We start from the raw sequence: 15,343 nt of genomic DNA on the forward strand, positions 1-15,343 counted from the left end.
CTGATTCTACTGATCCTGGAACAGTGACCAGGATTAGATGGAGGAGGCGGGACTTCCGCAGCTGATCGCTCTGTCTGCAGTGTGATTGGTCCAAATACCAGACTACCAAAACCAATGTTTCACAAGAGGGAATTTTTCAAATCGAGAAGAGGCGCTCTGTGTGAAGTGGTGTGTGGAAAGATAAACAATAGAAGCAATGCAGAGACCAGGGTAAGTAAAACTATGTATTTAATTTGGATAGATAACAGTATACGACTAGACAATGTATTAACTACAACTAAGCACACTAAATTGGGTAGTATTTGTTCTGTAGGCGAAGAATAGTTAAGATAATGTTAGCTAACGTCGCAGACTAACATTAACTTAACGTTAGCTCGCTGGCTACTCAGCTAGCTAGCGTTAGCTGCCAAGTGATCCATTAGAAACTACTGTAAATTGGCGTATGCAGTCAGCGTTAGCTTACCAACCACAGCTACGGTAAATCCGATTCGTTAAAACGTAGCTTAAGCGGCAGGAGTAAGTTAGGGGCCACAAATTAACTACCGTTGGGTTGTTAACGTACGCTTTTCACCATCACCGGTGAATAGGTATGAGTTCTAGACACCTAACGTTCAAGTAGCTATCGTTAACCAGCGAGCGGTAATGTGCAAGCTACAGCCAAGTTTACCGTAGCATAATGACCTAAAACACACCGTAGAATGTTAAGCAAGGCAGTAGTTATAGGATCAGTCAGTGTTGCCTAACAAAACCATCTTCATTGCTTCATTACTCATAGGAAAGGTAAAACTCCTCGGAGGCATGGCCCGAAGAAAACATCCAACACAGAGAAAGATCCAGTTGGAGTAAGTGAACAGAACTCATGCTGAAACAGTATGAATTCACAGCCACATTACACGGGCAGTTGGCTTCCTAATTTGAGCCAACAGGAGAAATAAAAGTGACCTAAAACTGCTTTCAAAATGTGTTTTGAATTTTCTGTGTGTAGGTATACTGCCGTATACGTCCGCTTGGAACAGAATATGAGGAATGCTGTGTTGAGATGATCAGCAACACTACTATTCAGCTGCACGCCCCTGATGGTCTTAAAGCCAACCGCAATGGGGAATACAAAGAGGTAAGGGAGTTGGAGACCTCTATGGATGGTACAGGTTTCACTTGGAAAGTGGTAGTTATCTGGTCATGTAAGGCAATTTGGACCCCTATTACCTGTCAAAGAAGCATCTCCAAGTTTTGTCTCTTCTGACATCATGAAGAGTCTCAGCTTTCTGAAGAATTATCATTTAAACAGGAACAAAAATTGCCAGCAGCCAGTTATGTGGTACAAGTGACCTCAACAGATATCTGCTTTGTACTGAGTTTATGCAGTCAGAGGACCCTAAAGATTTCTATGGCAGCGATTTGGGATGGATTTAAAAAAAAAAAAAGATTGACATAGCTATTCTAGTCAGAATGAAATTCTGTCTAGAATGGCTATAGTTGTATTCATTTGAGACCTCCTGAGTCCTGCTTTGATATAATGTTCTAAGAGGATGTGATGTGCATATGGCTGACTTGCCGTCCATTTTCTTCATAATACCATTCCCATTTATGTTCTTCATTTGTTAATCCACCAGACACAGTACTCTTTCAAAAACGTATTTGGAATTAAAACCAATCAAAGGGAGCTGTTTGAGGATGTTGCCAAGCCACTAATTGAGGACCTCATTCATTGTAAGAATGGTAAGTGAGCAAAACAAGACCCAGCCAGCATAATTATTCTTAAGTACTTGTGCATATCTCTTGGATTCAGTTTTTTGGAATACTTAACAAAATTGTGATATTCCGTGTTCATAGGTCTGCTGTTTACATATGGTGTTACTGGAAGTGGTAAGACCTTCACCATGACCGGCTCGCCTGGAGAAGGTGGACTACTCCCTCGTTCCCTTGACATGCTCTTTAACAGCATCGGACCCCTTCAGGCCAAGAGATTTGTAAGAGTTTAATTGAGATTCGGTGTAGCTGATGTCTAGTAAAAGGCTAAAGATTCTGGAAGAAGATAGAGAGTTCACTTGAAACGTTTTTGATCTCTGTCAGGTGTTCAAAACTGACGACAAAAACGGGATGGAGATCCAGAGTCAAGTTGATGCCCTGCTGGAGAGACAAAAGAGAGAGAGTCAACAGTCTGTGCCCAAAACCCCCTCCTCAAGGTAAATATGGGTCATTTATGTCTTTAGAAATATCATTATTTATTTTATAAAATAGTTTCACCATTCACAAGTATTGTGTTAAAATTGGAGGTAGCCGAATATGCAGTAGCTCTTGTTTGCCGTTCAGCATGTGGCTTTTGCTTTGGTTCCATTTCTCAGACAGAAGGCTGACCCAGAGTTTGCGGACATGATCAGCCCAGAGGATGCATGTAAATCTGAAAATGTGGATGAGGACTGTTGTTACAGCGTCTTTGTGTCCTACATCGAGATCTACAACAACTATATCTACGATCTCCTGGAAGAGGCTCCCTTTGACCCCATCCGACCAAAGTAAGAGACACGATTCTGAATTTCTTGAAACAAAATCTTATGTTGAAAGCTTGACCGTACAAAGCTTTGTTATATTGACATTGTTTGTGGTGGTGTTCATGTCTGAGATTGAACAATGACTATCAACAAGTGACAGCAATTATTGCACACCTGCCCAAACAGCAATTCAGAGTTTCGACTCATTTGCACAGGTTCTGTGAAACCATTTTGATACATCTATGTGCATCTACATGTTGCATCAATGCTCAGTGCAACGGCTAGATGTGCTGGAGAGGGTGCCTTGATTCTATTTCACAGAATTTGTTTTGCCATATATTTATTTACAGTCAATGTTAGTGCACCAGCTGTGAGATGTGCACTTGATTTGATTTCTAGTCGTGGTGCAACCAGTGGGTTTCAAACCGTCTGCAACCAGTTAGAGTGACTGCCTACAATGTACAGTATGTGTTGATGTGCTGAATGAGTGCGTTGATGAAAAACTTTTAGAGACATTTGTTATGTATTTTGTGGTTCTGTGTTGACAGGATACACTTTTAAAAATCCCATGTTTTTATTAGGTGGCTTGGTGGAGCAACACCTGTGCGGAACACTGAGTTCATGTATGTGGCCAGTGTATACATTACATAATACTCTGTTTCCCCTTAGTTGTAACTTGGCTATAGCTGACATGTCGCATAGGTCATCAGTGCATTTTCATCCCCATGGAGTAGCTAATTAGCTTTTCCCCCCCTTTTTTTGTGTCATCTTTTTTTCTTTGTAGACAAAGGCTGGCTGTTGCTGCTGGTTGTTGTGGCTTTTTGGATTGGCTCTGTGCAGTTTAGTTTAGAGCCATGTTAAGACTTCCCTGAATGGCTCATGCTTGTGTGCGTAACCAGTAGGCATGTGTCTGTACCCCTGATTGTGTTTGTACGTCTACTCTAATTTTTATTTGTAGCATTGAAGTTAACTAACAGCAAACATTGATATCACGTTAACTTTTCCTGCTTGTCTTACTAAAGCCACACATGATTGTTTTACATTGTTTAAGTATGTTGATTGTTTTCATTAACCTGTTTCAGACCACCACAGTCCAAGATTTTACGTGAAGATCAGAATCACACCATGTATGTTGCTGGGTGTACAGAGGTTGAAGTGAAATCAACAGAGGAGGCTTTTGAAGTCTTTTGGAAGGGTGAGTGGTAATAATTGCTAAATACGGGTTACAGTTAGCATGCAGTTTTTTTTCACCCTCCAAGAGAACCTCGACTGTAGAGTGCACCACAGCTGTTGACCTGCTGTTAGCCCCCTCCTCGCCCCTAACAATTAATTTTCACAGAGAGGTATTACCTTGGATTTTATTATGAAGGACTGAGTACTAACAAAGACTCTACGCTACGATATAATACGAATTCTGATTGAATAGCAATCATAGACCTACCAGAATCATGGTAGAATAAACTGCAGTTTTGTGGGATGTCTTAATGGATTGCAGACATGTCATGTCATCAAAATGTACATGTAGAATTACAGCACTTACGTGTTTGTAAAGTGGTGAACTTGACTTATCAGTGCTCATATCCACAGATTACCACTCTAATCAGCATGAATTAATTGGCCAAAACAGTAAATCGGTCAGCCTGGTATTACTTTCAAAGAAGTTAATGGTTTGTCCCCATTCTACTGTTGTTATTGTAATTGCTAGTGTTCTTGTTATTATGATTGCATTTTAATTATGGGCTGTCTCCAGGTCAAAAGAAAAGAAGGATAGCCAATACTCAGCTCAACCGTGAGTCCAGTCGCTCCCACAGTGTGTTCATAGTGAAGCTGGCCCAGGCACCGCTTGATGCAGATGGGGACTACATTCTACAGGTGACATGCAGCTTCAGAAATTCACATTGATGAATGAACTTTTCTTGATTTTTGTATACTTGAAGTTATTTGTTATCGGTGTGTTATATAGGGTTAGGGTTAGAGCAAATTCTTTTACCAAATTAACCTAGCCTGATATTTTTCAAGAAATGTTCATAACGACAACGTCAATTTAAGTGTATCAGGCTGTGACAAAAAGCAGGCAAGAGGTGTACATATCATGTGTGAATGATTCCAGCTAGTGCTTGATGATGCTAATAGCCTGTTGCTGAATTGCAGGATAAAAACCAGGTGAATGTTAGCCAGCTGTGTCTGGTTGACTTGGCAGGCAGTGAGCGCACCAGCAGAACCAGAGCGGAGGGTAGCCGTCTCCGTGAAGCAGGTCAGCTCAGCCTTCACTGGGTGCTTCTTTTCTACAGCCGAACATTTGCATTTACTGTGTTTCTGTAGATTATTATTTTAAACGCATGCCTCTAGTAATGTCTCATTTGCATCTTATTTACAGGCAACATTAACCAGTCTTTGATGACACTGCGCACGTGTATAGAAGTCCTACGAGAGAATCAGATGTGTGGAACAAACAAGGTTGTCGGTTTTTTTTCAACTGTAAAAACAACTGTTGCAACTGTTTCCCATATTTCTCCAGAGAGCAATAATACTACTCGTCATATCCATTATATTCCCATCAGTGGTTACTTTCTCAGTAGGTGTAGTCATACTGAGTCTTTGTTTTCATCCAGATGGTGCCGTACAGGGACTCAAAACTGACACATCTGTTCAAAAACTACTTTGATGGGGAAGGAAAAGTCAAGATGATTGTGTGTGTCAACCCCAAAGCTGATGACTATGAAGAAACTATGGTAAGAAATGTGTTTTCTATTGTAGAATGCTGTGTATGTAAAATCTTGTGTTAAATATCATAATCATGCCCAAAAGATCTAGCACTTGTATTCTTCTAAGAAAAATAATTGCAAAGTCCCATATCCCTTGCAAATCTTACACCACTGCTGATTTTCCATCATGTCAAATTAAATCATATGATTGATTGATGATATGATTTCGTTTCATGGTATGTGTTGTAGCTGGTGATGCGCTTTGCGGAGATGACCCAGGAGGTGGAGGTGGCCCGGCCCGTCGACCGGCCCATCTGTGCCCTTGCAGCAGGACGCAGACACAGAAACCAGGCCTTCAGAGATGAGCTGTCACGTCGCCTGGAGGAGCGAGGAGGCCCCTGTAATGCTGGTAATGACCTGTGGAGTCTGTAATTTTAGCAGTCATCGTGCTGATCTCATGCTGTATTCATACTTGGCAGAGATGCATTTCAGAGATGCAGCTGTCATTTTATTTGTGTGACTAATTCTAAACAAACTTTTCCATGACACATTCTGACCCACAGACGACCCAGCACTGCTGAATCAGCTCATTGACAGCCTTCCAGCGCTGCCTCCTTGTGAGCTGGTCGACCCAGCAGATGATCAGACTCTTCCCCGCCTCATTGAGATTCTGGAAAGGAGGCACCGCATCCGTCAGATGATGACCGAGCAGTTCACCAAAACTTGTAAGGACCCATTTTCTACACAGAAAATAACAGGAGAGCTGGGTAGCCAGAGTCTGGTATATAGAAAGCATATACCAAGCTGCCTAATATTTAGGGCTGCAACTAACGATTATTTTCATTGTCGATTAATCTGTCGATTATTTTCTCGATTAATCGATTAGTTGTTTGGTCTATAAAATGTGAGAAAATGGCGGAAAATGTGGATCAGTGTTTCTCAAAGCCCAAGATGACGTCCTCAAATGTCTTGTTTTGTCCACAACCCAAAGATATTCAGTCTACTGTCATAGAGGAGTAAAGAAACCAGAAAATATTCACATTTAAGAAGCTGGAATCAGAGGATTTTGACTTATTTTTCTTAAAAAATTACTCAAACCGATTAATCGATTATCAAAATAGTTGCCGATTAATTTAATAGTTGACAACTAATCGATTAATCGATTAATCGTTGCAGCTCTACTAATATTACTGATTATGGACAATCAGTCCAGTTCTTCATTGCTAAAAGTTTCAGATTAGAAGTGGAATATAAAATGATTTCAAAGACCTTAAAATATACTTTGGAACACAATGAAGGCCACAATCAAGTGGAGGAGCAACTTCAGGATGGATGTCCAGGGGCTTTGAGTTTGAATATTTTTGAATATTGATGTATATAAAATATGGTGCTAGAGAAAGTAAGAAGAAAAACTCTGATATTGCATTATTTCATTATGTATTTTTCCCCTATAGTAGGTAAATATTTTGGGAAAAGTTGCTTTAAGAATATGTATTAGATATTCCCTATCACATTCACATTACATGCATTCACATCATTTCAGGACGTTTTTGTGTTTTTGCGTTGAAGATTATGTGGATATACTATCAAAGAGTAATTTTATACAAAAGATATTTCCCTTGTAAATCAGGCACTGAACATTTGCCTCAGCTTTGTCCATGTATTTTGAAAAAGATTTTTATTTCTGAGAGCAATTTGACATTTTGAAGTAGAGTTGGGAAAACTATTTCTGGTTAATTTTTCAAGCCCCTCTGGATATTGTGTATGAGATGTGAGGTCAAAAGGTTAAATAGCTGCTAAGATGATCTATTTTCTTTTGCAGCCAACACACTGAAGTCCATGCTGCAGCAGTTTGACAGTCAACTCACCGCTAAGGAGAACTACATCCATGATCAGCGAGGCAAGCTGGGCGAGAAAGACAAAGTCATCGCCAACCAGAAGATGGAGGTGGAACGATTAGAGAAGAAATCCAAAATGCTGGAATACAAGGTCTCGCGCCACTCTCTTAGCATTTTGTCTGCATAACAACTTTTCAAACATCCTTAAGAAGAAAGTAAAAATATATGTAAAGAATCATTTTATTTCAAACGCTTTGTTAGTAATGGCCTCATAATTTCAATTACCTCAATTTACATGAAAGCCATACAACGAAATACTTCCCTCCCTTCAGATTGATATCCTGCAGAAGACCACCAACATCTATGAGGAGGACAAGCGCTCACTTCAACAGGAGCTGGAGACCCGGGAACAACGGCTGCAAAGGGAGCTGTCGGAGAGGAGGCGCATGGAGCAGCGCATGCAGGGCATGGTCACCGACACCAGACTCAAGTGGGAGAAGGAGTGTGTAAGTGGGATTGTTGATACAGTCACCCAATTACATGGCTTTTTGTTGGATTTTTATAAATTGTGTGCTATGGTCACGAAACCTGAAATGAAAAAGAAGTAAACAAATTAGTCTTTCAATGAGTTTAGTGTTCAGTAATAGCTAGATTGCTGCTATACCCGGGTATCTTATGGGATAATGGTAAGCTTGACTTTTCTGGTTACATCTGTTCCAAGTTCAAACTTGAGGCTCTTCACAATCAACAGACATTCACTGTCATATAATTTTGGTTGCAAAATTGAATAAGAATGATTGTTTATCTGCATTATGCTACAGGATGTAGAGGAATGAGTTATTTTAGCTAAAGAGTATCATCATTACCGTATCAATCCTATGCTGTCAAGCATTTCCTGCTGGTGTTTTCCCATTAGGATAGGCGAGTGAATGCCAAGCAACTGGAGATGCAGAACAAGCTGTGGGTGAAGGATGAAAAGTTGAAGCAGCTCAAGGCTATAGTGACGGAAACCAGCAGTGGCTGTCCCACTGAGCGCCCAGAGAAGCCTGAGAGGCCCTCAAGGGAGAGAGATCGCCCCACCCCCAAGAAGAGGTCTGCCTCACCATCGGCACTCCCTGTGAGTTATTTACTCTGTACCACTTATTTCATCAAGTCTGCTTTTTTTGCATGGAGTGATGAAACTGTGTTCACTAAGCAAATATTTCAAACTACTTGATATTATGGAAGGCTTGGTAATTTATATGTTGCATGCGCTCACCGCATACAGGACCTTCTTTTCTATATTCCGCTGTTGTGTATTTGTGTCTATCCGGGGACACCCTACACAGCCTCAATACTTGGCTCCATTCCCTCATCACTTTTCAGGACTTCAGCCAAACTCCTTCTCGCCAAAACCCAGCCAACCTTAGGGCAGTTCAAGACCCATACCCCACCTCCTCCTCCTCCTCCTCTTCAGCTTGTCTCTCAGTAGCCTCCTGCATCTCTGAGTGGGAGCAGAGGTTCCCTGTAGACACAAGGCAGGGCAGGCACCCTGGGACCCCCCAGTATGAGAGCCGGACCCCCGGCCCATATCACAACAGCAACAGCGTGGGCCGCAGGAGAGGCCAGCGGTGGGCCCCAGACACTGAAGCCCCTGCTACGACTCTTGTCTATGGGCTAGACCTAGAGTCAAGCACAAGGGTTAGTGTATGTTAGAATCCCTAGATGTCCTTTAGAGTCTCTAGAGTCGGATCTATCTAGGTGTGTTCTCTGACACGCTGTAGTTTAGTCTGCTGTGCCTTATAGAAATGCATCCATAGTGTTGTGAGTAGATGTCTCTGCTTGTGGAAATGCACCTTTCAGTCGCTGCACTACAGACATGTGTTTCTTTTATCCAGACTGTAGGGCAGACTGATCTGCCATGCTTGTAAAACCACTAGACGTGCATTTTAAGCTGTTAAATATGTGCCATTATTAGTAGTTTTACCATGCTTGTAGTCCTTTCAGTTGCCTGCTGCCCAGCTGCTTTCTAGACTCTTAGACTTGCTTTTTCTTTGTAGCTTTCCTGAGGTCAACAACACTTCAAATTTTAAACCACACACTCAGTAGGAACCCCCACTGTATAGCCTGAATGGATTACTATGAAATTGTATATTTTCATCCAAGTGTCATCATCTGTCATAAAAACTCACAAGTGTCTATTTAGAGCACTGGCACTTCTAGTAGTAGTCGTCGTCGTAGTAGTATTGTTTATTTTAAGCTTACCACAGTGACCATTGACCTACTTTGAAGCCAAAAGACACGCATGGTTTTTAGTCAGGGTGTTCTTGAGAACTAGGCTACGGGAAGCCAAATCATGAATAAGGAATTTAATAACTAAATGCACTATATAATATATGACTACAAATTGAGGGCTCATTTCAGACTGTGGAATTACATAGGTATTACATAGATATGCACCCTTGAGCTGTTCAGACTTTGACAATTTGGCTATCCTTTGCTTGCACACAGGTCTATGTAAATCCTGGGTTTTTTTTGGCCTTCTGATTAGTATGGTATAAAATCTGGCCATGGACTTGTCGCCATTTCATGTCTTTCTGCTGAGGCATTGCCTTTTAAATGCTGTGGAGCCCAGGAGTTGCTGCCCTGTAGGGAAAAAAATGATTTTGTGAAAACAAAGTATTAGACAGTGTACAACATGCTGTCCTGTGTGTACGTTATGTGAAACCTGTCCTCAAGGTGTATGAAAAGGCTGCAAATCTATAGAAAGCGTGCACATGAGTTAAGTTGATTTATAGTGCCAGTACAACCGCACCAACCCCCTTTAGACGCATGGTGTTGGAGAGCTCTAAGTGTCTATAATACGCCTCAAGTCTGCATTAGGCTTATGCCGATATTCTGTGTATGTATTGTGATATTTTCCGCGGTATCAAATATCTCAAATGGTATAAAAGATTTAAAGTTTGCAATATTTGTATGTTTTCAAAAAACAGTCAAATTCAAATAATAATCTTCATTTAGAACTAGGACTGCCATACTGTGCTCTTGGATTGATGGCATGCCCCAAGTCATGGCAATACAAATTAACACAAATACTTTAACACAAGACCTACAATGGAAAATTAAGTTCTTCAAGCAGTTTTCCCCTCTGAAACCTCTCCTTCATTAAAGGGATACATTACTTGCTGTTACCTTTTTCTGTTTAAATCACTGTTAAGCATAATGCTTCACTGCATCAATCATCATTTTAAAACAGAGGTGAAAACTTTTATCAATCGTCTTTGGTTTGGAATGCATCTTTCACATGATCAAAAACACACTTAGGTGTTCCTTTGCATGAGATTTCTCAGTAACTCTAACTGTAGTGGGCTTTTCAATGCAGTGGGTGGTTCAGGTGCTTTATGAAAATGTATGTGTTGCTGGAACACCAGAATATTCTGTTTTTAACTTTTTGTTTTGTGACTTGTGATTTGAGTCTACAACTTCAAAATATTTTTTTCCTGAAATGTAGAAAATGTATATTTTTAAAATCCCATTTATCCAGTGGGTCACACCCCGCCCCCCAAGTCTTCCAGTAATACCTATATTTTCAGTACCCGCTAACATTAACACCGACTAATCATCAACACTGACTACTAACCCCACCAACCCTTTTGTGGTCCCAGCCACTATCACATGTAAATAATTTCCTGGTTTGTCTTTTCCTCACATTGGGATCATCAGATGGCCCCACCGGTTCATCCACGGCACAGGCGCTCACATTCTGCGGGTGGGGAGAAATGGGTAGACCACAAACCATCTTCTAATTTGGACCTAGACACTGTCATGCAGCCAATCATACCCAATGCAATCAAGGTGTCGACCCCCAATGAGAAAGCTCTGTCCAAATGCCACAAATATGTGCTCAGGCATCAGGAGCTTGCCTCCGATGGGGAGATCGAGACCAAGCTGATCAAGGTAAAATGACATGATTCCTCAATTTGCGACCTCTGATTATTTTCTTTCTTGCATGCTTTTGACTTAATCACGTTTTAATCAGTTTCACATGGGGGGCCTGTTGCAAAACAATTTGTCATTGTAGCTGAGCAAGGTTTCCAACAATGGAGTGACATTGCTATTTATTTTGCTGTTATGTTAAAGTGAATACGGTCATGATATGGTTCTTTGTGTATATGCGTTTGTTTCTCTGTTCTCCTTAGGACATTTTTATCAGTTTGTTTACTTCCTCAGGGCGATGTTTTCAAAACAAGAGGCGGGGGACAAGCTGTACAGTTTACGGACATTGAGACGCTAAAACAAGAGTGTCCTAATGCATCAAGGTATGTGCCCAAGCACTACAGCCTCGCTGGCTAGAACAATGTTTGTTACAATGGCAATGCAATAAACACTTGGCATTTTGTTAATCAAGCCAACATTATTTAGAAACTAGCTATAAAACTGCTGTAATTGAAATGCATGAAAGTTGATCATGAAAGTTAGCAGGATAAACATCATCTGCCTACTTGCTCTAGTTACGACTATAGGTCATGAATCACAATGGCAAATCAAAAGGATTATTAACCATTTTTAATTATGAGTTGGTCATGTGATAAATTTACCATTTAAGTAGTTTGAGGAGTGTCCCATTAGCAAAAATGATTTGGCAGTTGTGTTGTTTAGAATAAAGGAAATACTAGAGTGATTGTCTAGATTTACTATTTGCCCACTTGAGCCAACTTGGAGCAATGTGTTGTTTTTTTGTGGCTATCCATGCCCTGAAACTATTACGAACATTTGTTGTGACTTCTCACATGTTCATGATGCTTTTCATACGTGTTGTCCAGAGAATTGACAAAGACTTTTTTCTGTTTTTTTTTTTAGTCGCAAGAGGAGATCAGGGTCTGGAGAAGGACCAGCTCAAATGGATGACATAGAAAACAGGGTAAGCTATTTAGTAAACAATGGAAAGAAGTCTGGCATCCCTGTGATTGTAGACACTTATTACACGATGAGCTTTACTTGTTTTAAATTGCTAAACAAGCAAAGCTGATTTGTGATAAACATTACTCATTTATCTTTTCCTCTTGGCAAGGCTGTTGATTGCTGTGATGATGCATTGCTCACTACCAAAATAACTGACAAAATGACAAAACTGTGTCGCTGTTACAAATCTGCTCATCAAGCCAAAATTTTCTGGTCAATGTGGAGTGTTTTTCTTTCCCCCACATCATTCATCACATTCATCCGCATCTGTCTTCCAGTATCAACTGTCTAAATAATTAGACCCTTAAACCAATTACCTGTCACAGCAAATCCTTGACAATAATTTGGTATGAATTTTATTATTTGATGTGTATCTGAAATTACCACCTGTCAAATGCTGAAAAAATTTGTCTTTGGTTGATTGTTTTTTTTTTGGTCTGGTAAAAGTAATTATTGGCAGATTTAATTGTTTTTAGTTTACCAGTCCTTTGCAGGTGCATTGGGTATTTTTGTGCCAATAATTTCAGATTTCGTTTATTTTAGCCTTTTACAGGAATTTCCTTGTATGTAAGAGCATCGAGTCAGACTTTTGCAGACATTTAACAAAGATAAAATTGAAGACATCAAAGAACAGACATAAACCATGCAACAGGAATGGGCTACACTGTTTGTATGAATAGGTAGGGCTGGGCGATAATTCAATATTATCGTTTATCGTCTTTCAGTGGAATCATATTGTGATGATATGAAGATATTTTGATATCGTGACACACATTTCTGCTGTCTAAATTGATGATGACAAGCAAATTTTACTTAAAAACTCTCATAAAATGAGGTATGGTAGGAATATTATTTGAATATTTCTATTTTGTTTGACATCACACTTAACATTACCATTCGGTTCAATGAGATGAACATTAATTTGATTATTTAATGTGATTTTGTATACATGAACCATATCGTGATATATATTGATATCGAGAAAAATCCTTATGATTATCAAGATATTGATTTCAACCATATCGCCCAGCCCTATGTATAGGTATAGCGTGTCAAATGAGCAACAGGTGCTAACACAATTGAGCTAAAAAATGGGCACAGGAACATATACTTCAGGATTTGATGTAACTGCCCCTTGCATTGAACTTGGGCGAGCACCTATGGATACACTGGACATGGATGGCAAATGAAAGGGTTGGGTGAGAGCGGGTATATTCATTGGGAGTGATGAGTTATCTCAGTAGTTCAGCAACAGCATTGTATCAGCAAAAATTACAATTGACTATGTAAAAAGATCTCTGAGTGGTATATGATTATGCAATTCTGCTACCATAGCTATGAAATTATATTAAGAATTAAAACATTTTTAGTAATAAGGTAGATTTCCCAGCTGGAGAACTTTTCAGCAGAATAAAAGATACAACAACAACCTTCTTTAACCTTTTTCTCCCAATAGGTTCCAATGGCGAGCACAAGTTCAGGCACTGGCTATCAAAAGTAAGCAAATAAAAGTGTGTGATTGTGTTTGTGTTTACATATGGACTGTGTGCAAATGTATGTATAGATGACACACATTCCAGCTGATGATTTGGATTTAAAATCAGGCACATTAATGTTTTGTATGCTTTTCTTCCAGACGCAGAAAGCCTTAAGTCATCGGACATCGTAGGAAGATTTTTTTCCCCTTGAAAACATGCTGGATTACTCTTGTGTATTGGACCAGTGAAGCAAACTTCACTTTAAACTATGCATATTGTTGAGTCAGAATTTTTTTCTACTATATCTATTTTTTTAGATGGGTGATTAGAGTGTGAATATCATTTAATCATAATCATAAAGACACTGATTAAAACAGAAACTAGAATATTTCAATTGTACTTTGATGGACTTAGTTTTTTTTAATACTAGGACTTTTTTAAAGACATGCTGATATTTAGGGCCCAGATATGGAAACATGAACATGTAAATGTTTTGTTATTGCTTCAACTTTTCACTGCTTTTTACCTCCACCCAAAGATTATTTAGAAAATAAAAATGTAATATTTTTATGCACTTGATTTTTTGCATTGAGGGTTATGGTATTGTTAAGGGACACACTGACCTTTTGGCAAATAAGCTTTCTGATCAACTTGCAAAATGAGAAAATTGGTGGCAGTTTGTGTGTCTGTAGTTTGCTATTGCACTGTATGTGTTTAGTAGGCTAATCTAGCTCAGCAAAAGTGTTGGCATATGCACTGTGATTCACTATCTACTTGACACAAAGGTGAAACTGCCACCTGTCTTCACATACTATAAAGGTAAACTGATCAATTTAAACTGATTTACCAAATGCCAGTGTATTCCTTTAATAGATATTACATTGTTCAGAACCTCAACTGTTAATGTAGAGCTGTTAAGTAGGTTTTGCTGAAGTCTGTTTCTAACTGTAAATAAGTATTATGAAGGAGCTTTTGATTTTTGTATATTGAAACAACGCTTAAGATGTGTAGCACACTATTCTTTTTGGTGGCAGTAAATTCATTCAAACACCAATAAATCTGTTGTTTCCCTTAATTCCTTAATCTGCAGGTCCTCTAAAAGGTCTTAAATTATACAATTTTAAGGTCTTAATACAGTAATTAAGTTTTATTCTGATGCAGCTATAAAATTAGTGATATTGACTATTTAGTCAAGGTAGAATTCAAAAGTAAAGGCAAATGATGTGAATGGGATTGCCAGTAATGTCAGTTTTGTTTTCTTATGTTGTATTTACTTTACTTGCACTTCCAGGTTGGTCACATTCCATCTGACCCGCATGCATGTCGAGCAGAGATCAGGGCCAATATATAATGCTGAACATGTTTTGGTTTCATCGCATTTGCTGTAATAACCACAGTTGGACATCATATCCCTAAACATTGAATTTTTTGGGGTGTCCTTTTGCTTATACTGCTCAATTTTAGTTTCAGAACTTTCATTCAGGAAGTAGTTGTAGCTGAGTTGTAAATAGTCTGTTTTTACCAGCTTTTTGGTTGTTAAATTGGTCTTAAGTGTGATTCCAGGTAGCATTAAAATGTTTTGAATTTGGCTTTCTGAAACACTTGAAACACTTTTTGGCTTGTTGTAATTTCTTGTGATCCCGGAATTGAATACATATTCTACTGCTGCACTGATTCTAAGTTGCTCTGTGTCTGCTTTATTGAAGCCCGGTATGGTGATATTTCTATTCACATTTACAGGCTTTTAATGAAAGATCTGCTGCTAATAATATTTTTTGGAAATGAAAAAAAATGGTCATTTAAAGACTGGAATAGTGGTTCTCAACGTGGGGTCCTTGAGGGGGTTCCAGGGGCGTCCCCAGCAAATTGATGAATTGTTAAACTTCAGC

General features: G+C 39.3%; 1 protein-coding gene across 2 annotated transcripts; it reads left to right on the forward strand.

Annotated features, from left to right (window-relative positions):
* The first annotated feature begins 131 nt into the window (after positions 1-131).
* LOC139658173 (kinesin-like protein KIF23) lies at positions 132-14,930 on the forward strand. 2 transcript variants are annotated; one of them, XM_071536222.1, is made up of 23 exons: positions 132-210; positions 776-842; positions 986-1,114; positions 1,614-1,719; positions 1,834-1,970; positions 2,074-2,186; positions 2,346-2,516; positions 3,575-3,687; positions 4,243-4,364; positions 4,644-4,746; positions 4,870-4,949; positions 5,105-5,224; positions 5,447-5,606; positions 5,761-5,922; positions 7,020-7,186; positions 7,368-7,541; positions 7,952-8,152; positions 8,401-8,715; positions 10,738-10,971; positions 11,245-11,333; positions 11,875-11,935; positions 13,433-13,473; positions 13,613-14,930. In XM_071536222.1, the coding sequence occupies exons 1-23, from the start codon at positions 197-199 to the stop codon at positions 13,626-13,628; spliced, it is 2,895 nt and encodes a 964-aa protein (XP_071392323.1). In that variant the 5' UTR covers positions 132-196; the 3' UTR covers positions 13,629-14,930. The 2 variants fall into 2 exon arrangements, with proteins under 2 accessions (XP_071392323.1, XP_071392324.1); XM_071536223.1 differs by lacking the exon at positions 8,401-8,715.
* Positions 14,931-15,343: the final 413 nt, after the last annotated feature.

Source organism: Centroberyx affinis, unplaced genomic scaffold, assembly GCF_046629955.1.
Source record: "Centroberyx affinis isolate AG114_WGS23_722 - 3 ecotype Tasmania unplaced genomic scaffold, CSIRO-AGI_Caff_v1 ptg002845l_1, whole genome shotgun sequence".
Lineage (NCBI taxonomy): Eukaryota > Metazoa > Chordata > Actinopteri > Beryciformes > Berycidae > Centroberyx > Centroberyx affinis.

Coding starts and splice junctions, on each gene's coding strand:
- LOC139658173 (XM_071536222.1), top strand. Junction 1,720..1,833: donor CCTCATTCATTGTAAGAATG/GTAAGTGAGCAA, acceptor CCGTGTTCATAG/GTCTGCTGTTTACATATGGT. Junction 4,747..4,869: donor TAGCCGTCTCCGTGAAGCAG/GTCAGCTCAGCC, acceptor TCTTATTTACAG/GCAACATTAACCAGTCTTTG.